The sequence below is a fragment of the Calypte anna genome, chromosome 2 (assembly GCF_003957555.1).
Source record: "Calypte anna isolate BGI_N300 chromosome 2, bCalAnn1_v1.p, whole genome shotgun sequence".
NCBI classification, from domain to species: domain Eukaryota; kingdom Metazoa; phylum Chordata; class Aves; order Apodiformes; family Trochilidae; genus Calypte; species Calypte anna.
This window is the reverse complement of record NC_044245.1, coordinates 89116020-89138976: the sequence shown is the minus strand read 5'-3', so window position 1 is coordinate 89138976 and position 22957 is coordinate 89116020. Positions and strand designations below refer to the sequence as shown.

The following is a 22957-nucleotide window of genomic DNA, read 5'->3' as shown; positions in this document are numbered from 1 at the left end:
GACAGAAAATCAGTTCTATCCTGGTCCCAATCAGGACATGACTAGAGTAACCAATGTCAGGAGCAGATTGCTCCTTCTCCCAAAGCAGCTGAGAGGATGGAAATGGGAAAAATTAATGGGTGGAAGTAGGATGAGAAAGACATAGCAGAAAGAGATATTTTCATTGTGTTAACAGACAAAAATATTGAACCAGCAAATGGAGAAGGAGGGGGGGAAAGAGATGCTCCAGGTGCTGGAGTAGAGAGTCCCCTGTAGCTCATGGTGAAGACCCTGGTGAGAGAGGCTGTCCCCCTGCAGCCCATGGAGGTCCAGGGTGCAGCAGGGCAGATATCCACCTGCAGTACATGGAGTACCCCATGATGGAGCAGGAGTCCAAGGATGCCCAAAGGAAGCTGTGACCCTGTGGAGAGTCCCTGCTGAAGCAGGCTCCTAGCAGGACCTGTGGTCCCATGTAGAGAGGATCGCATGCTGGAGCAGGTTTGCTGACAAGACTTTTGATCCCATGGGGAAACCATGCTAAAGCAGTCTCTTCCTGAAGGATTGCACCCCATGGAAAGGACCCATGCTGGAACAGTTTGTGAAGAACTGGAGCCTGTAAGAAGGACTCACATTGGAGAAGTTTGTGGAGGATGGTCTCCTGTGGGGGGACATCAGGCTGGAGCCAGGGAAGAGGCTCTTTTCCTCCTTCCCCTGAGGAGGAAGGGGCAGCAGAAAGATGTGATGAGCTGACCACAACTCCCATTCCTTGTCCCTGTGTGCCACTGCAGGGGAGAAGGCACAGAACTCAGAAGGCACAGAACCCAGAAGAAGGGAGAGGTGAAGGGAAGGTACTTTTAGACTTTATTTCTCATTACCCTACTCTGATCTGATTGGTAAGAAATTAATTTTCCCCAAGCTGAGTCAGTTTTGCCTGTGACAGTAACTGCTGAGTTATCTCTCCCTGCCTTTATCTCTACCCACAGGAGTTTTGTTACATTTTTGTCCCCTGTCCAGTTGAGGAGAGGAGTGAGAGCAGCTTGGTGGGCACCTGGTGTCCCTCCAGAATCAAAAAATTTATAAGGTTTCAGTTTTCCTGCTCTCCTTCTTTCCTCTCTGTGTCTTTTCCTGTATATTTCTTTGACTCTGCGTGCCACATCTCTTATCTTCTTTCTGCCTCTCTTTTCTACTTTTCTGTTTTAAAAGCTTAAGGCACAGGACTCCTTATAAAATGAAATCACTGGGTGCTATTCAGAGCTTTCAACTTAAACATTGCTTTTATCTGGTAAATTGGACGCTTCCAAGCTCATTCTTGGAGAAAAAGTAATGCTTTCCTTGCTGCCCTAAAACCTCTTGGCAACTGGGATGGAGAGTGGCAATCTCTGCTCTTCTGTCTGTCCCCAGAAGCCACGCCTGAGAAGCCAAAGACTGTAATCACACCTTGAAGTCTGCACAACATCTATCCACAGCCACCAAAAACTGGCACCTTAAGCTTGTTTTCTGGCTGAAGTTTGAAAGGTCACTAGATACCTTTTCTTTTCCCTGCCTAATCCCTCTCGGCCCCTCAATAACTCTCACTGTATCTCCTTATCAAGTGACTTCTTGTCAGAACTGACCATTAAGTCAGATCCTAGTTGCAGACTTCACAGTGACAGAACAAGGCTACAACAAATAAACTTCTAGAATCCTAAGACTTCTGTCCTGCTTTCTTTGAAGAAACAGACAACTACTTTGAGCTAGAAGGTTTATTTACTAGCTGCTTTTCTTTGAAAATACTTTATCTACTCCAGTATTACATATTCTGGGATGGGAATTGGAATTTACAGATGCTAATTGATTTTGATTTAGGTAAGTGGACCCTGACAGCCTGCTGGGTTTTAAAGGAGATGTTGCTGTACAAAATGCAGCACAACCTTAAAACAAATCCTGAAAGTTCTAATCACATCAGCCCAAAATAGTGATATTTTGTCCATAATTTCGTTTAGGTTTTTGTCACCAAAACTTATTTTTAGCTTATTAAACTCAATTAAGATTGTGCTAGAGCCACAAGAGAAAATGTTTTATCTTTTATTTTTCATACTGTTAAATCCGTTCCATTGGCTTACTGCACACTTCTCCTTTCCTCTGTCTTTTTGAAATGCCACCTACACTGACAAAATTACATTAGGAGTTCTCAATATTTCCAAGAAGAAGCAGAGAAATCATATAAAAAGATGACTGTTAAGAAGTACAGAAAAACAAAGAGTCACTTGAGACGATCACAATTTAACTTGTTTTAAAAACAATCCCAGACGTGGTGCTCACTGGGAAGGAAATACATATTTGTAAAATTCTAGAAATATCATGAGTATGCCACCAAATGTGAAGTCAAAAAGCTGTTTCAGTGAATTTAAACATGACGGGGGAGCAAAAAAGGAACAACTGAGAACAGTCTCGAGGACGTCTTCTATGACAAAACAAGCAAGTCAGAATCCCTCTCAGTGTACCAATGCAACCAGGTGCCCATTTTGGGTGAAAATGGGAGCCATTTGGGAGTTCATTGTAGTGTTGCCCAATCTTCCTCTGGAGGTCTCCCGCCTAGATAATCACTCTTTGTTAATAGTTGATTATTTTACTAGAGCATTTCTTGCTTTTTCACTTACATACTGCTTATATTAATTCCTTTCTCTACTTGCCAAGATTATTTGGAAACCTAATCCTGTCCTCTGCAAAGTGCTTGTAGCTTTTCCCAAGTAGGTATCAGCTTCAGATTTAATAAGCATTTTCTCTAACCCATTATCTAGAGAACACCTTATCTCTTTCTAGAGAAAATCATTTGACAGAATCCCATCCTTCTTATTTGACAGTGAACCACTGATAACTATTCTTAGAAATTACAGTTCCAAGCCAGTGAAGAATAAAGCATATCATAATTTTTGGCTACTTTAGCATTTTCTTTAGCATTAATTTTAAGAACAAGTATTCAAATGATATGACATCAATAAACCTTGGTGGTAGAAATTTTTTAAAGACCACTTTTACATTAACTTCCTCACCATCTAACCATCTAATTTACATTATCATTCCTCACCAAAGTTTCTCTACTTTTCTTTAGGAAAATCTTTAACATTTTTTAGTTCATAAAATATTACACTTATCACCTACCCCACTCTCCTTGAGACCTGTGGTCTTGTCATGGAAGGAAATTAGACTGCTCTACATGATTGATTTTTGATAAATCCACTTTGGCCACTGTTTAGCATCTTTTTATCTTCTGGGTGATTCCAAACAGATTATCTGCTCAAGTGTCTTTCCAGGAATTAAATTTGGGATGACTGTTCTGTAATTCCCTGGGTCTTTATGTGGTTTTTCGGAAAGACACAAAGGTTTCTTCCTTTCCCCAACAATTCACTTATTATCTTTTAATTCTCAAAGCTCAGAAGGGAAGACTCTAAGATTTCTTAAGTACTCCACAGTGAATTAATTGTGCCAGACAATTTGAAAATATCTGGCTCATCTAAGCATACCCCAATCTATTTTAATTATGCTTATCTTTAGAACAGTCAGCCTTTTTTAAATGAATGCTGAGGAAGGGAAAAAATGAAAGAAAACAAAAAACAACCAACCACGAAGCTGGTATGCTCCTACTACTTTTGCCTCTCTGTCAATTAATGGGCCAACTTTTTCTCTTGTCTTGCTCTGATTCATTACTTATAGGATGTTTTCTGTTGTTAAAACCATGCCTAAGGCACTTGGCTCACACTTTGTTTCAGCTTCTGTGACCAAAATGTTGCTCAGGTTGAAACTCAGAAGATTTAGAAGATGCATAGTATGTGATCCTATCAGTTCTGGGGTTTCAGTACTTTCTGTCTCAGTAAGTTCCTTCAATATGCTCTTACAGCTCTAGAGTTAGTAGATTCAGTCTTTCAGTGTTCAGACTGATCAGACCAGTGCTTATAATACATTACAGGAAGACCATGAAATTAGATTTTTTTCTCTATTTTAAGCCAACCAGTGTCAGGGTAAAAACCTTCTTCAAAAATCACACACTTTGGCAAGTTAAAAAGTATAAAGGAAACTCTTGCAAGACAAACCTCTTTTAGGGCACGGCACTCCAAGGTCCAACCAGGTGTTCCAGCAGAAACTCACCAATAGTGCTCTGAGTCTATAGCCCTCAGAGTTGACCAGCGTGGATAGGTTCTGTTGCTCCGAGAGTGACTGACCTCTCTGCTGGCTTGCTCAGGACTGAGCTGAGCCTGTGAGTTTGGGCCTCACCTTTTATTGGCCCCCTGGTCCTGCTCATGCGCAGTTGGGGCCCGCCCTAGTTAGGCACAGGTGGGCTTGACACAAGCTCATGCCCACTGCCTGGCAATTAGTGGCACCTGGTTGCCTCATTTCACTACAGGAAACTGCTAAGAAAAGTGGTTTTTTTGATTTGTTTGTCTCCTCGGGTGTTATGATCTTAGTGCAAGAAAACAGTCAAGGGGAAGCATACATATTTTTTTCTACAAAAAAAAAAATCAAATAAGCCCCAGAAGGGTATTAAGTTTAATCAGTACAGCAAATGTAACCTAGCAAAACAAATTCAAACAAGACCGAAACAGTGGGTCTGGTTTTTTACTTAACTGCTGTCAATGAAGGAACTAGCTTCTTGGAAGCCTGATATTAGTAGCTTTCTCTGTGTACTAGTAATTAAGGAAATCTTACCTCAGAGAATCTTTGTACATCCTGGGTTAAAGTTCCTACTCTCTTCCACTGATAATATTTGAGTAACTTCAAAATTGCCGGATTCACTGCATTATCAGATGGCACTGTCCGGAAGAAATAAGGATATTTTTTCTTATCAGCCAGCTCTGGGGTTGTTGCTGCAAATGAAAGCTGAAAAAAATCAAACAAAAAAAAATGAAAGTCATGATAAGTCACCTAAAAGCCAGAAGAAAAATTTTGCTGTTAGTGCAATAAGCACAATCTCCACGTTGTGGCTGTGTAGAGAATTGTAATCATCATAAAGCTTGGAAGTCCTACCAGCACCCTTTACTTACATTTAAAGTAATTGTTAAAATACCTTCAATTCTATAAACCAGCCCCCACAAAAATAGACCAGGGAATCTTCAAAGTCAGTGGTATGAAATTCTCTGTTTAAGACCATGTATCTTACACATTGCACAGAGCAAGAAGCTTTAACAAAGTAAATTTCTATGATGAATTCCCCACCACCTTCCTTCTATGTTTCCTTTGTAAAAGGTGAGAATTGTTCCAAGGGGAAATTCTCAGTCTCTTATATTTCATCTCTGAATTAGAGTGAACCTCTAGTAGCACCTCTTCTTATCTTATAGTAATAATAACAAAAAAAAAAGGTAACATAAGAGAGAACCATTATGGCAGCCAGGGCTGTAGTTCAGAAGTTTCCCTGGCTACCAGTTTTTCCTGCTGAAGCAGCCTGTGATTTGTACTATCAAAGGGGATTCAGTGGCTAATATCACACATCTTAAAACACCAGAATTTGTGCCTAATTTAAGGATGCTTATAATGGGAGAAAAGAGCAAACACACACCCAAAAAAAAAAAAAAAAGAAAAATCAGAAAACTTCACTGACTTCTTCTGCCCGAGTCAGAGGAAGCATCTTTTGATGTATTCAATTCTATATTTTTGTGAATGGTTTTCAGGGAGTGTTACAAAGGAAATGCCTACATATTCACTTTCTGAAAACACTCCTGCTCCAAAGATACTTGTGGTTACTTCCTCAAGTATTTTTAGGTTGCTAGGAACGTGTTTCTCAAGTTTTATTTCCAGCCTTACATAGATGTTGAGGATATTTTAAAGTACCAATTTAATGCAAATTGCCTTTACAGTTGAAAAAGAATATAATACTGTTTTCTAAGTATTTCAAGCTCAATAAACAGTCAGAAGTTGTAGATTAATTCAGGCCTATAGAAGTACATGCAACCATAGCATTAAGTTTACACTTTCTTAAATCAAGCATTCAGTATATTTAGGCTAGAAACCCTCTTTCAAAATTCAAAACAATTTTCATCTGAAACAATAGTTCAAACTTTTTTGCTGCATTTCTAAAATCTACATTCATAACATATTGAATATTACAAGGTCCTAAGCCTGAATATATTTTGATTTCCTTAAACTACAACTCTTAAACCCAAATGGCTGTGTGTGTAACTTGATAATTTCTACTTCACCATTCAAAAAGAGTTGGTTCTCTCTCTTCATCAGTCCTTGGCTACAGGGGATTTTGCTGACAGTAGTCTAAGATAAAATATTTTTAATATAGCAATTGTTCTTCTATTAGATTTTATTTAAAAAATACAATGCACTGTTATGGGATATTGTGGTCTTGATTTTCCATACAGTATTGTTTGGCTTACTTAGAGCTTCATGACATTGAGAAATCATCAGGGAGTTTTCAAAGAACTGATTTCAAGGGGAAAAAAAATGAAAGTCTGCCAGATAGACCAACTCAGATTTTCTGTCTAGCCTTGTAATGCTGAACATCATTCATCCAATGCACAACGAAAGTGGAAATAAGGACCTCTATCTCTGTCTGAGTAAGAGAAAATTTGAATTTAGAATGCTAGGATGAAGAGGAATGCCTCTCAGCAGCCTGTCTGCTTGCAGCCTGGTGACTGCAAAGGGCTGCTTTTCAAGTTATTATGGGTTTGGATTGAAAGTAATTTGATTGACCAGTAAGCAAAAGAAGCAAAGAGCAATGCTGGAGTAACAGTGGTAAAAAGCAACATCATCAGGAAGGTTCACCTAACTCAGATTCACAGATTGAATGGTAATTTTTTCTTATAAACAGAAAAATCCTTAGTTATGAGCAGATGTGAGCTGGCTTTAGGGTGAAGATCTGAGATATAAGCTTTGGTATTTAATTGACTTACACAAAATATCTAAATTAAGATCCAAATTCCCCTGGGAAACAATGAAGCAAAGCCTTAGCTCTCTCTATTGATTAAATAAAGATGAAGTAGATACATAACTTAGATTTCTCAGCCATGTAAAATGAGACAAATCTAGGTTTTTATGTAATACTAATGACATTTGATTTACGAAAGTACATTCCTCTTAAATTTCTCTTTGAAGAATGGTTTTATTAAAATAAAAATGGGGAAAAATTCAAGCCCTGAGAATTCTTGGAATGCAGGATATGTTCAGAGGCCTTTCTCTCAAGCATCACATGTACCATGGTTGGTCTCATTCTGCATCACTTAGCCATTTTAATAGGACACTCATGAGAGATGGATTAACAACCTGAAAGAGTTATGTCTGTCTGATTTTTTGTGGGTTTTTTTTTTTTCTTCCTTTTCACAAAATTTTCCATATGAGAGCTTAGGGACATGGTATAAACTTAACCCAACAATCACTACATACTCTCATTATTGTGCTTTGAGAGAGATAAGGAAGGAGGAAGAAGAAGAAAAAACACATCAAATTTTAAAAAGTTGTAATGAAAGGTTCATGGTGATAAATAAATTGACATAGTGTAGGCTTACTGGAAAAGTATGTGAAATAGCATGGCTGTATAGAAATATCAGTTAAATATTCATAACAGAAACTTTAATTTATGTGAAAAAAACAAATAAGGTCACAACACAGTCCACTCCCATAAACATTGAGATGATGAAGTCCTTGTTAACGGAAAATAAATCCTCTGTATTTTAGGACTAAATTTGTTATTCATTGCTGATTTGAAACTTGAAATGGCAAACTTTTCAGTTTCTTCACTTCATTCTACAGTACTGAAAGCCACAGAAATCTGATTTTTTTTTTTTTTTTAAGAGGAATTTATTGTTGTAATTTCTATTTATTTAGTCAAAATTCTGGATGAATGGCAGTCCTACTCCTCATATAACTCTTGGCAAATCATAAACATACTATTTTTCACTACTCTGTTTTCAGAATATACATATTCATGTGTTGCTAAAATAAATTGTCTCAGGTGTTACATAGCTGCCTCTTCAGAAAGGAAGAGAGATAAAGTTAGAAGCAGGTTTGTTACTCAGCAATAAATGTCTGTGGGGTGTATGATTCCATTCTCTCACAGAAAAAATATTTTACATAACTGCTAAAGGCGATGACCAAAATACAAACTTTAGGAAAGATGAAAGATGGGAAAATGTTTTTTTTTCAAATTTATGTAAAATGGAATCCACGATGGAAATACAACAGGTGAGAAATGGTAATTGTGTGTGGTGTTTGTGTGCATATGCATATGTAGACCTAGAGAAAAACAAAATAATTCACATATATACTTTATATATCAGGTTGAAAAATGTAATAAAAATGAACCTATTTCTCAGGCCCTCCCTGAGAAATCCTTGTTTAGAATATCTGATTTGATACAATTTGCAAGCAACCATTTCTAAAGTTAGAATGAGTGTATCTGAGGAAAAATACATAACCTATGACTCAGATGAAGATTTCAGAGGTGAAACAGAGTTTAAAACTTTTAAATAGACAATAAAATCACATTTACAATTGAAAAAAGAATATTAACTCTAGTGCAAAATGGGAATCAAATAGACCAAGGTATTGAAAAACAAATGCTTGATTCTTCATAAAAGCCATAAATTAGTAAAAGTACTGCAGCCTTAATATCACAATCAATTCCACTCAAATTCTAAAATGGAAGACTGCTAACAGCTAAAATGCAGTGTTTGACTTTAAATGATTCCTATTGCTTGTGTCATCACTACATAGATGTATTACAGCTTGTAGAGTTTTGTTGGAATGCATTTTGCCTGCATCTGTCAAGGAAAAACAGTTCTAATGCTTGAAAGAACAGTATGAGTCAGGAGTCAGTATGAAAGGAATGGGTCCAAAGGACTCTCAAACACATCACCTGAAGCTGATGTCCTTATATACACTTGGCTTACTGTGGGGCTGTCCCTGTAATCTACCCCACAGAACACAGGGGAGCATGAGCACAGCTTAACCACAAAGGTCTGTACAGGGTACATGCAAACCAATATTTCAGACCAAGTCTCAGCCCCACTGAAGTCAGGGCCAAAACTTCCACCAGCTTCCTCAGAGCCTCCATTGCCTCCATTGCTGTGATGTGAGCACATGGAAAACAGATTTGGTAAGTGAAATTTAACCATACAGGTGTAATTGTAGCTCTGTAGGTCATCCTGACAAGTTGCAGTATGCCTAGGCCCACATCTGTAGTTGTGTAGAGTCTTCTGTTTGGAAGATAAATAGAGAGACAGCTCGAGAGAGAGAGCTGAGCGTTTGTGCTGCATTGCTAGCAATCGAGAGCAGAACAGAAACACAGCTAATAGCTTTGTCTTACCCTGTGAATAGAAGGGAAGCAATGCATCACAGGCTGGAATGGGTCCAAAGCAAAATAATTCAGGAAACAGTGTGAAACTGAAAAAAAATTAAAGATGATGCAGAAAGGGCCTGATAGCACTGTGAAAAAGAATGTCTTCTGGTAAAGAGTTTTGAGGCCATAAAATATACAGTCTTTTAATACTAAAAAAAAAAAAACAAACCCAAACCCAAACAAAAAAACTTGGCCTTGGAAATGATCCAAAATTAAAAAAGTCAGTGACACAAATTTTACTTTCAGATTTAAAAAAAACAAATAACAACCAAACATTATTCCACTGAAGCCAAGGAAATTTCTTTGGCTTTGTACTGAGAGTTAAAGTACAATTTGATAATGGGGAGGAGAGAATGCTCTATAGCTATTATAAAAACTATTTTAGCCTAATATGACAGATGGCCAGGTTAAAGGACTTTAAACTGTTGGTCTTTGCTGGAAAACTGAAAAATATACAGAAGGATTTTATTAAGGAGGTTTTGAGGTTAGTTGTGGTTTGATAAATTAAATTTACTCCAGAAACATTATGCTTTCTGAAACAGGAAAACATTTGGTTGAAAATCCATACAGTTTCATGGAAAGGTTGTGAGAAGCACTAGAGAGTCAAATGAAGTGGTTAAAAAAATTAGTTAAAATGTAGAAGAGAGGAATTTTGCACAAGGGGAATAGAAGCTAGCTCTGCAACCCCATATGAAGCTTAAGTGGGATGTGGTAGATTAAAGGAAGTACATCAGTTTCAAGTGCTTTCAAGTTAAAGCAAGCTTGTTCTCATATTAAGGAGTATCAGTGCACTCCCTTTAAAAATACATGACAGAAGCAGGAATGGCAAAATGATGAGCTCTAGCACTCATTTAAGAAAATGGATGCAACACTAATAAAATCAATGGAAAAAAAAAAGAGCTATATAAGAGAGGATGGATATTAGAGAGCTGGAACAAAATGAGGGAGGGAAACAACACTATATATATAGTGTATATGTTCCATATAGAATTCTCAAAGCTGGAAGGCTGAAGCAACTCTGCAGTCACAAAAACTCCAGAAGGAAGGGAAACAGCCAGAAACGGCAAGAGTTTTTCTAGTGTTTGGTTGTTTTGTTATCTCTAGGAAGCACTGATGTTTAAATCTTGTCATTATAATAATGCACAGAAGCAAACAAAAGTGCAGGAGTATCTCTGGGGTAAGCAGTTACCCTAACCTAAGGCAGGAAGTCTTTTCAAGAGTCACAAGTACTTAAGATGGCTGTATTAGTGGAAGTAAATCAATAAAAGGAACCCTTGGCTAAGTTGTTGTCTGTCCATAAAGCCAGCAGGGCAGGAAACTTCACTCCCCTCATAGAGAAGAGTGGTCCATGGGGTGGAGTGGCTGGAGAATGGAAAGGATCTCCCATCACACATTCCCCAGCAGCTTAAGGCAGGCCTCTGGCAGGAGGTGCAAGAGTATCAGGATTCAACAGTCCCAAATTGAGAATGAGGTGTTATTCTCAGGACTTGCCTCTACAACAGAGAAGGTTGTGAAACTAAACCTATTCGCTGTGTTTGTAAAGTATTACACATTGGTGAGGGGGAAGAAAGGAAAAAAAAAGCTTTAGGAAAGCACACTGAGCATCAGAGAGAGCAACTGAATTTTCCTAGGCTTCTGCACTGTAGCTTGTGCAAGTATTTTATTAATGATCCCTTAAAAAAAAAACCAACTTAAAAATATGTTGCTGCAAAATTTGTCTTGATGGAGACTTACATATTTTGTGTATTTCCCGTATGTTTTCTAGAATGCTAAATTGAACTGATAATCAACATTGCTAAACAGGGCCTGTACTGCTGATGGAATCAATTGGTGTTATAATGTATTATAACTAGAGACTGCAGGATTGGTATGCTATGCAAGGAAGCAATATTTTCTGTGAAAAAGGAAAATGGAAAAAAATTATTTCCAAAAAGAAGGCAGAATCTAAGAAAGCTCCAAAGAAAGTACTCTCACAGTGGTATAGGATTTCACCTATAAAATGCTGTCATAGGAACATAACAAGGACAAAACTCAGGAAGATAATAATTTGTGGCAATGTGTCCTTGTGACACCACCTGCTATCGCTCTCTGTGCTTTGCCAGGAGCTCTAATACTTGGACAAACCTCTGCCAACAGTAATAGCACTTGAGTGTTGGCATGTGATAACTTGATGGTCCCAGGAGCTAGGAGGAGAGGAATGGAAACTAATGAATAATGAAGAGTTAAAAGGGTTGCCTGCTGAAACTCTTGAGATGGCATTAGATGATGTCATGTAACACGTGAAACAATATACTCTTAACCTAGAAGCAGATAAGAGATTGATGCATAACAATTAAATTTCATTTTTAGTTTAATGGTAATTGATTTTCTGTAATGAATATTAAAAGACATGGAATATAAAGATTTAGGTTAAATGTCAATCCACCATTTAAAGATTGCTAGTGACCTTAGTAACCTTACTATACAAGCCACCGTGACCAGATGTGCGGTCAAACTACCACTGAACTTGATCTTACTGCTAGTCAAGTTATGAAGAAATTTAATATAATAAAAATACTTGGAATAAGAGAATAGATATAGGATAACATTAAGAGGAATATTCAAGAGAACCTTCACAAATACATGACAGTGTGTAAAGTTAAAAAAAAAAAAATTGTGTTAGGCTGGCTGCTCCTTCTCATCTCAAGTGTGTAAAATGTATCATCAAATCAACTGGAGTGGATGATTTAGAGAAAAGAAAACATTGCAAAGATGGCTGCAAAACCCCATGTATTTGGAAACTAGTCCAAGATAAGAAGCTAAATGAGTAATTTCATTGACAGAAGCACTTGTGTAGATCTTCAAACCAGGTGAAAGCAACACACAGTAATAAAGATCAAGAAAAAAAGATAGTGTTTCTTGACAATTTGCCTGCACAGCTGCTGGTGAAAAAAAGTGTCTGTATACATGCAGAAAAGAAGATGGTTCTGAACCAGACCTAGGAATCAAAGTGGCAGTCTTCTCTACTAGCTACAGGTGACACATTAATGTGAGATGAAAGAAAAAAGGAGGGGGACCAAAGAAGAGAATATTAACAAGAAATCATGCTTTTCCAGCAGTGATAAATCAGCTACATTTTTACCTGTTCTTAAATATTTTACTTCAATGAAAGCTCTGAAGGCTTCACCGTACTTCATTCATAAGCCTTTATGGGAATGGACAAACTTCAGCACTTAAAAAAATAAAACCGACCATCATTTAAAAACGTTCTGTTACCTCTGTATGGGCTTTCTTGTGACAGTTAAAAGAGCTTAAAGAATGTGTCAGGGAGAATATTTATGACAGCTCACAAGCTGATAAATTGGCAGGATGCCTCATTCAAATAGGAACATAAAAACACACACTGTATTAAACACTCTGGACAAGAATGGATCTCATGGATGAACATCTTTCATCATCCGCAACACATTACCCATCTGATTAGAGCTACTGGTCCTTTTAAAATTAGATGTTTTGCCAACTACTTCTGCCCATCATCATCATCTATCGTTACCTTCATTAATTCTGTGTCTGAAATTGCTTCCACTGGCTGCCTTTTGGCACCTGGGAGTTTCCAGAAAAAGCACTTCCAGCTGGTCTCAAGGTTGGAAGGCACATGCCTTTATGTTGATGGCATTCCAGTGAATTAATCCTATCACAAAAAGATTGATATTCAGCTACATGCAGCTCTGAAGACAGATCAGGAAGCAATTCCGGCTGCTGAATGAATCAGTGTTTTTGAGGATAGAAACTGGTTTAGATAAAATCCACATGAGAAGTACTTCAGCTGAAAGACATGGGTCTATAGGCTAATGGAAAAGAAGCGTTCAGTCCTGTTTGCTTCACACTCAGGTGGCCTGGCCTACTTCCTCCACAGCTCCATATTCAAACATAGATGTTTGAATGCAAGAAGTCAGAGTAGACATTAAAGTTTGGTCTTAAAATTTGCTACACGCACAAAGTCTGTGGGCTATGTTGAAGAGCAGTGATTGAACAGATCCTCAGCTCTTTCGTCTTCAAGTAAGGGAGAGGATAAACACCAGATCCGCTGGAAAAAAATGAAGAAAACAATCTAGACATTAGCATTAATGCTTCATCTCCCTCCCTGGCTGGAAGATTAAAACCGTCACCCAGTTGTTCACACCAGTCAGAGTCCAACATCTAAGAAATTTAGTAAAAAAAAAAAAAAAAAAAGAAATTCCTAGAACAGCATTTCAGGTGAACAGAAAATAGAAGAGTTCTTAGTGTTCAGAGCAAAACGAAGTTACAAATCAAAGCCAAGTCCAAGGAACAGGATACATGGTAAATTTTAATAAATATTGCCTAACAAACCTAATATAATTTGAAAAGATCTATCACAGTCTGAAGCAGGTCTTAAAAAAGAATAAGTGACTAGAAGTAAATCTAGCAACCATGAATTGGTTTTACCACTCTCTAGAAAACATTTTCACATCCATACTAGGCAGAAATCATTTAGAACTAGCACAGATGTTTTTCATAAACTAGAGATTGACCAGAATATTTAAATTAAATGGCATATCTATGCAAGTTGCTACAAAATTTGTTTTCATTTCCCAACAGAATAAAAGACAAATTCTTTTGAGTATTTCATAATTAGAACTGTGTTGTGAGAAAGGATCGTTGTCTGTCACACTCAGTTGCTTAGCATTTGGCTACTGGCCTGGATTATACCAGAATTCAGCTTCAAATCCCTGTTCTGTTTCAGTCACAGCATTATTAGTTATCCCAATTCAAGCAGTCTCCTGCACTCATACTCTCTCTATCCACATTGGTAATCTCTTGTCTGTAACAGATTATACCCAAAATTTAGTGAAAACCAACAACTCTGTAAAATATTTCACATTTAAGATAACAGGATATACTGTCATAGTCTGTTGAAATAATGTATTTATTTTTTCTACACCTATTAACAACAGCATGTTCCTGGCTGCTGCCCAAAACTATTATCATTCTATCTGTATTTGTTTGCCAGACTTCATTCAGCTAACACATGTTAAAACTAAAGCTGTTCTGTCTACATTTGGATTTTAAATAAAATATGTTTTATTATTTCCTCCTCTTTCCCATAATGTAAAGGAGTCCTCATTAAAATGAACCTCTAATTGTGCAGCATGAGGTGTCTTGTTCTTGTAAGAAAAACATCCCTGCACCCTGGTCCAAACAGGGAGAAGGGCCATTGGTGAGATTTAAGAAGAGAATTCCCCAATTCTTGAATGGAATGAACACCCTAGTCTAGTAGTCTCAAATTTGTATTTTCCATATTTTATTTCTTTTGCAGCATTGAAGAAAAAACCCCAGCATGTTAATTCATAATTTACTGAAATCCTTAAAAAAAATGCTTTTGGCACAATTCATTTTTGGAATGAATTTTGTCATTCTCTGGTTTCAAACCTAAGCAATGACTCCCAGATTTTTGAAGGCAAAAAAGATGACATATGCAACAAGTGATACAGAAAGAAGCTGTTTACTCTAGATGGAGCAGCACAGCTCCTGGATGCTTTATCAGGTTCTGGGACCAATACCCCAACACTAATTCTGCACTCTGCTTGGGCTGATTTGCCTTTTCTTTCAGCTCTGTAACTTTTCTGATATCTCAGGGCTGCGTGCACAGTCACACCCTGCCAGAAGTGTTTAGAGAATAGTCTGACATCATTTGCTTGGAACTTCACCTTCACTATTACTGAATAAAAAGGGGTTATGCTAGAGAGATCAAGGGGTTGCTGGAGGGGAGAAGATGGAATAAAAACTGATAAAAAAATTAGGCAACTTTCTTTGCCAACTGACATTACCAGCGAAATAAATACTGCTTGCCCAGCAGCAAGGGCAACTTGAGTTACATTGCCACTGAGAAATTCAGTAGAAATGCCAATCACAATTATGATTAGAATATATCTGACATTTGACATCAGATATGTTGTCAATCATACCCTAAGAAATAACCATGATGAAACATTCTTCATGGTTTTCTTTATCTGCAGGTAATACTGATTTCAACAGGATGCTCTACAGAGAAAGCTACATGTGCAAAACCTTTTAGTAATGTATGCAAATAGGAAATGTTCACACAGATATACTCAGGCAACCTAATTCACAAACCTACTTGTCAGCTTACAGCTGTAATTCAATGGTTCCCAATCTATGAGTGGCTGTAAAAAAAAATCCTAGGAGGCATCCCAATCTATTTTTACAAATAAAAGTGGCAAACAGTCTTGGTGCGAGTACAATTACAAAACAAAAATCCCAGCTCAAATGTCACTGAGGAAGTGGAAGAAAGCACAAGTGTTTCCTTCCAGTGCTGGCACCTCCAGGACATTGGTTAATTGTTGCCTGAGTAACCCTCAATGTGTTTTTCTCAATAACTATGCCTTTCATCAGGTCACTTCAGCAGTTACTATTAATTTCATAAGTGTTCTTTATGTCTCAATTTGATTTCCAGTACAGTACTTGCCCCTGGTCTTAGAATGCATGCTGGGTAAAAAGCATTAACATTATCTACACCATTTAAGATTATGCACACTTCAATTAAATCTCTCAAACATTTTTCCTTAGTTGCTGCCATCATCTTAGTTACTGCAGGCTGAAAGTTAAATGTTTTCTCTAGACCTTATTTTTTTTTGTCACTTACTCCGTAAAACTGTTCAATACAATCCTACTTATTGCTGAAAGTAGTCCTTAGCAACCTGCTCTTTTTTACAATATTTTCCATAATTTACATCCATCCAGTTGATATAAAAAGAAAACTAAATTGCTCCACATCCAAATGTGCCTTGATTTTTCACATGCAAGGAAGATCTTTGTGTTTGATGTTTGTCACAGAGCCAGGAAAGTGCTTAAGAATATAGTTTAATTTTAAATATTTCAAGAGTTATATTGATTTGAGAGAAGGAACTCATATATGATGCTTGCTCAGTACAAGCATTAGAGTTTGGTAGAGCTTATTAGTTTTGGAAAGCTGTTTAAATATCATCTCCCCTAATTCAATCTCATGTGATTCATTATTTATTACTCACTTCTCATGTGCAGTGATTAAGTTGTAATTTTTAAAGCCACTTGCCTCTTCTCAACCCTCTCACTTGTTTCCAGTGTTTTTTGAATTGCCATTTATTTTTATACAACATTTCTAACCAATTTGTTGTCATAATTGTGCTCTTTTCTTAGTGGGTTTTGTTTCTTTTTTTTCATGTTTTTTGGGGGGGTTGGTTGTTTTTTTTTAACCACAGTTTTTGTCTACTTGGACTTAAAGAGTTTACTGACTGTTATCTTGCATACTACTGAGTTTTGTTCTTCTCAAACACTGCTCCTGGACATATTCGTGCAAGTGTGAACACATTGAATATTTTCACTGCCTCTTCATGGGACAAACTCATGATGGGACAAACAGCAGAACCAAAGGAAAGTGTCATTAACAAAGGTGACCAGTTCAACTCCAGGTGAGAAACTATAAACTATTAATATTCAGCCAAAGGTTTCCAAAATTAAATTGGTGACCTGGATGGCTTTTCCTGAGGAATACACTTTACAGCATGCTAATATACATTCACTGTGAATTTTCAAGGACCTCCCATAGTCAGCTTTATCAAGAATACACATCAAGACATGTACTAACAGCCCATATTAAAGTAGTGTGCATCTGGGTGAAAAACAAAATCAGATTATTCACTGCCTTTTTTGCAAGTAGGTTATTAAAAAATTTTTCTTAAGTGAAATGAATAGCAAGTGATTATGCATTTTGATTTGGATTTTTTTTTACCTTTACACCTACCAACTAAGGAAAACTATACCTTTGAGATTTGAGACTCCTGGTATACTTTATCACTTATTCAGTGCCCAAAAGAAAAGATGAGCCCCAAATGACTCTGTGCATTAGCAGAAATTGAAGGTACTTTTCCTAATGTGTGCATGGTATCTTTGCAGTAAATTCACAGAAAGAAGTTAATAAAGGATTTAAAGCGTTGTTTTATCTTTTTTTTAAATTTTATTTTTCTTAATTTGACTAACAGATTATTTCAGTTTACTATACCTGTTATTAGAATCACCAGCTTTCGTTTGTACCATAGTAATAGCTTATTTATTTTCCAGCTTTCTTGACTCCTGATTTTCCCCTTGTAGAGAGATTCAGATTACTCTAAGCAGAAAAGCACCTCCCAGAGTACAGATAAGGAGTAATCAGAAGGCGGACAGCTTGGATACAACCTCTTGACCCACTCCAAAACAAGGCTTTGAAGATAAAAAGCAGGGAGGAAACTCTGGCAGGAAATGAGCAACAATGCAAGAACTGGACAATGAGATAGATGGACACCCACTAAGAAAGAAGAAGTCCTGTTCTAAGTCCAGAAAAAAAAAAACACAACACACTGAAGGAAAAAAGAGGGGGAAAAAAACCCAAAACGTGGACAGATGCAATGGGCAGATGCAGTGAACAGGAGGAATCTTGGCTGTATTTATAATCTGCTGAAAGTCTGGTTTTGTGAGTACTTAGGTTGATATATACAAACACAAGCATCTACCCAGCTGCACGATTTTATGTCCACATGTTCAACCAAGGAACTTCAAAGGTCTACAGCCACTGAAAAACCTGAGTTACTTGGACCTCAGAGAAGAGTAAGACAAGGACAGAATATACATTCTAAGACTTTCCTCAAATCTGGGTGAGGAATTTTATCTCTCAGTATATTTACAGCAGTTTAACACTTCAAGTTTGATGTGATTTATATGGGTACATCATAACTTGTATTGACGTGCCGGGTATAAACCTTAAGGTGAGATGAATCACTCCCTAGAAGCATCTGCTTCTCACTACTGTAGGCACTAATGGGACACTACAGTTCCTCTATCAAATGCAGGCACCTGCACTGCACTTGGTCAAATGACTCCCATACAGATTTTCTGATCTACATAGAAATTTAAGCATGTGAAAATGTAGTGAGGCACCTAAAGGATACTCTGGCCTCTCAAAACCTGAAGATATTTAGGTACTAGATCTCTCTAAAAGTTTAAACTAAATGGCTCACAAAACTATTGGTGCTCTAATTTTAAAAAAATCTTATTAGGAGACAAATACAGATGTCAGTGAGGTACATGAATTTTCACAGTGATTTCAGCCAGTAATAAAAATACATGAAGACTCATGTCAGGTGTCTAAAAACAGTCTTACTGCACCGCTCATCATAGCATAATATTTCTACTTTTACAAAAACAGTCCAAAGCAATTTATGGGCTAATTATTTACACTGACAAATAAGACTTGCCATTTGATCCCATGATTTTTTGTAGTGTCATTGAGCAAGTTATATGTCTTCCCTGCATAAGATCCCTCTATATCCAGCAAGCTCATTTACCTGGAACCCCAAGAAATAGCCAAAGAAAACAATGCCCATAGACTTGCAACTACTTATTTCAAGCTTTTCTACATGCACTCACATGGCTAAGGTTGCAGGCTGGGCTTAGTTATATGTAAACCCAAAGTCAGCTGACAAACTTGTATTGATAACATTTTTTGTTGGAGTAGAGCAGTGCTATATCCTCCCCCTCTACCCCAACCTGTGCTCTCACAAACATCTATGGGGCTAAGCACTCACTCTCTCTTGTCAGTTTTCTGCAGGTTCTGCTTTATCAAAAGACAAGTGCAACACAGCTGGAATATAACAGGAAATGTACTTCACATGACTAAAGGGATAATCACAGGGCAGCAATTTTAACCCACCCCTTTCTACACTAAACTGTATGGGTTTGAAGGAGCAACATGGCAAAACTGAGGGAAAATGGATACTGTACAAATACCACAGTCAAACCCAAGCCATTTTTTATTTGGAGAGTCAAGAACAATTATCCCCCTATGACAGTCAGCTAGAGATGGAAGGAGGCAAATGGGTAAAAGGCTTTCCCACTTATCCTTGTAAAAAATGGTGTGCCATGGATATGAAGTTTCCCTGGAGATAGTAGAAGCCACAACTAAAAAAAGCAAAAGAGTAAAACATCAAAAACATGGAGTATGGAAGTATTTTGAATTAACAGAGCCAGAAAAGAGAAAAATACATGGAAGTAGTATAGTCTCCTTCCTTACATTGGCTAAAAAACACATTGATGGTATCAGGATGTCATTCTAATCATAGTTGTTTCAAGTGCTTTTGTGTTCAAGTGAGGTCTACTTTCAAGTTATTGATCAAATGAAAATGGAATGGCCCCCATTCTGATGGAAAGGACTTTTTCTGTATTCACATAGCCTATGTACTCATTCAGAAATTATGATGCTATTACTTATTGATGTTACTGAGAACTCACAAGCTACACCTAAAGATCAATATACATAATTTTGCTATGTATCTCTCAATGCCAGTAAAACGACACATTTATTCAAGTTCTAAGCTCACAGGACTCAATTCAATGTGGTGGCTGGGAGAATTTTGGCAGGTGGTAAGGGCAGACAATGACTCCAAAAGGAATATTACAGTTTCCAGGTACTTCTGGGTTTCTGGGAACTTCTTTTCAGGAGGTTCAGCACCATTTCATAACAGTTTTCAAAGAATGAGAGCTGACTGAAATTTTCAGGGGAATAAGACTGGGAATAGACACACACCTCCATATGCCTTCCTACCTCTCCCCTTTCTCATTCAGTACAGGATATTTGCCTTTTTTTTAAGACCTGCCATACAAAGGCACAAAACAGACATCCTTCTCCCCAAGACATCCTTCTTCCATCTCTTGGAAGATGCAAGAACTGGGAGCTGTTCCTGGAGGAAGCAGAGAAGAAAGTTGTGGCTAGGACAAGCATCCCAACAACTCACAGGGTTGGAGGAAGTGGTGGCTTCCCCACTGATCTGCTCCTCCCTCCTCTCCCACAGCAATCCCTCTTTTTAGACCCTGTCCCATAGCTACCAAAGACCACTGGGGTCAGGGAAGGAGGAGATACCAGAGGGAAGCCTGCCTCTGTGTCCCTGCAGAGATACAAGATAGGCAGCCCCACAGCACATCTGCCCAGCATGGTGTCCCCAAAAACCTAGCAATAAGAGCCCATACAAGATGCTGCTGGGCAGTGCAACTGAAATTCATAACTACAGTCTCACAGTAGAGTACAAGCTAGGTCTACTTTTGATTCATGGAAGTGAAGTTATTCATAATGCCAATCATTTTCTTTATTATCAAATGGAAGCATTAAAAAAAATCCTAAGGATATTATAAGATATACACATTACTAGATCTCCCCTGAGTCTTCTCCAGGCTAAATGATCCCAACTCCCTCACAGTAGCCCTTTGCTAGACTTGCTCCATTATGTTAACATGGCTCTTGTTATGGGGACTCCAAACCTGAACACACCACTCAAAATGCACTTTGAGCAGAGGAAGGCTTAGCAGAGAAGACTCATCCACCCTCCCCCCCATGACCTAGTGGCAACATTCTTCTTAGTACAGCCTGGGTGCTGCTGGCCACCTGTGCCACAGGAGAGATTTTCTGGCTCGTGTTCTCCTAGGTGTGCACCAGCAGCCTCAAGGCCTTTTATTGCAAAGCTGCTTCCCAGCCAACACCCCCCACCACAACCACCTCAGCCTGCATGTGTAGGGGTGTCTTGGGCTTCCTCCTCCCTAAGGGTAGGATCTGGCATTTCTTTTTTCTCTGCACCAAGAGATTCCTGTTGCCCCAGATCTCCAGCCTGTCAACACGGTACTGAATGGCAGCACAGTCACCTGGTGCATCAATAAATTCTCCTATTTTCATTACACCTGAAAATCTGCTGAGGGTGTGATCTTCCCCCTCATCCAAGTCATTAATGAAGATGTTAAGCATGCTGACCTGCGTATAAATCCCTGCAATCTAAATACTGAATGACATGTATTTACATGACCACATGCACACTTGAATTTAATGCTTGTCATTTGAAAATGTTTTTTAAAAAAATCAAAATAAAACCAGTGAAATCAGTCTTAAAGATTACTTTTAAAAACCAAAAATCACTAAAATGCAGTTTCAAGATATAGCTGTAAAGCAGAATCATATGCATGCTATACCCTTATAATTTCCTCTTTGCCAACTAATTGAGAGTGGAGCAAACATTATTCTGTGCAGATGATGCCCTGTAGTCCTATTATTCATACAGTTATATAGAAGATATCTTCAATAAACCCAAAGATTATGCTCAACCTCAGTCCTTTCTATTGTTTCTATACATACAGTTACTGTGCTGTATTTGAGGTTCAGGCAGACAGAATACTGGCTCATTATTTAGATGGCTGTCATTGAAAACCAGTGTTATTGCAGTCATATAATTCCAAAACATGATTTCACAAAGCCCACAAATCCAGTTATCTCATTGCTTCTGCACTCAGAAACTGCCATCCATCTAAGAACTGCAGATAAGAGAGTAGCTTTAGATTTCACCAAAGATAATTATCCATACATTTGTTATCACTTCACTCCTCTTCATGAAGCCTGAGAGCTGACAGTCTGAGATGATGAATGGGAAAAATCCACACAACATTTAAATTTATTCATTCAAATTTATTCCATCAGGTTTTTCACAAAGGCAGGCAAACACTTATGGTGGGATCTACTGTGCCCAAGCTACATTCTCTTATTCCATAAAGGTTAAGAAGGTATCAGGGGAATGGTCACACCAGGTCAAAGAAAGATTCACCCCGCTATTTCCTTCATCTCTGTTCCTGCTATTTCCTAGACATCTGTTCTCATCCACTGTTAGAGACATTCCCATAGGAAAGCCCCAACCTCCAGAAATTTTTATCTCATGGATTTCTTTGGATCTTACTGATGTCTTTGCATTCAGTAGTCCCCATGCTTTTTTTTTTTTTTTTTTTTTTGCTTTCCATTAATTCATCTAGTTCAGCTACTTTTTGAAGTTGTAATTTTTGGCCTTCATAATAATCCACAGCAAAGAAATCCACAGTTTAACCATACTTTACTTGAGGAACCATCTTTTCTACCCATTTCTTTCACATTTCATTTTAATACTGCATAAAAGCTCTTACTTTTCTAGTTCTAAGTTCTTACTTAGAAAAGAGAGTGAATAAACTACTTGACTGGTAAAAGTTCGCAGGAATTCATAACTAATACAGTTTCAATCATTCAAGCAATAGAGTGTGCTCATTATCATAGTGAACAATACTTGTATTTAATGAGAAAATTGGAATGTAAGGATCTGGGTACAGTTACTTAGTAGTCCAAGGACTAGTAAACACAATTTTGGCAGAGACAGTGGATATACTCCTTCTGCTAACAAAAAAAGTAGATGTTAATTGGTTACAAAGCTAGATTAACCAGTAATTTTTCCTATCCCACTGGTAACATTAGAGATGTTAGTATTGGCAAGTGTTAGAACTCCTATAGAGCAACACATCTTAAATACAGGACAGCTGGCCTAGGCACCGACCTTTTATTTGCACACAGACTGACATTGTTAAAGGTTTATGTTTTGTTACAAAGGCTTCCTATACTCACTGCAGCTCCCCACACAAAAAAAGCAAAGGGTGGAAGCTGCTGGCACATTGCTGCAACTCTGACAGCTCTTAGTTGGAAGCTAAATCTCTAATCTTCAGGCTGCTTTCAATTATATCAAGATAGGAAATAGCATCTAACTGCTCCCAGGATAAGAATTTTATAAGTGGTTCCATAAA

At 37.7% G+C, this 22957-nt stretch overlaps 1 protein-coding gene across 1 annotated transcript in view; it reads right to left on the bottom strand.

Annotated features, from left to right (window-relative positions):
* The window catches only part of GABBR2 (gamma-aminobutyric acid type B receptor subunit 2), a 470545-nt gene that overhangs the window by 281476 nt on the left and 166112 nt on the right, over positions 1-22957 (bottom strand). The window contains exon 4 of the mRNA XM_030445229.1: positions 4663-4833. Within this exon, the coding sequence (XP_030301089.1) occupies positions 4663-4833 (171 nt within the window). The remainder of the gene's footprint in view (positions 1-4662; positions 4834-22957) is intronic.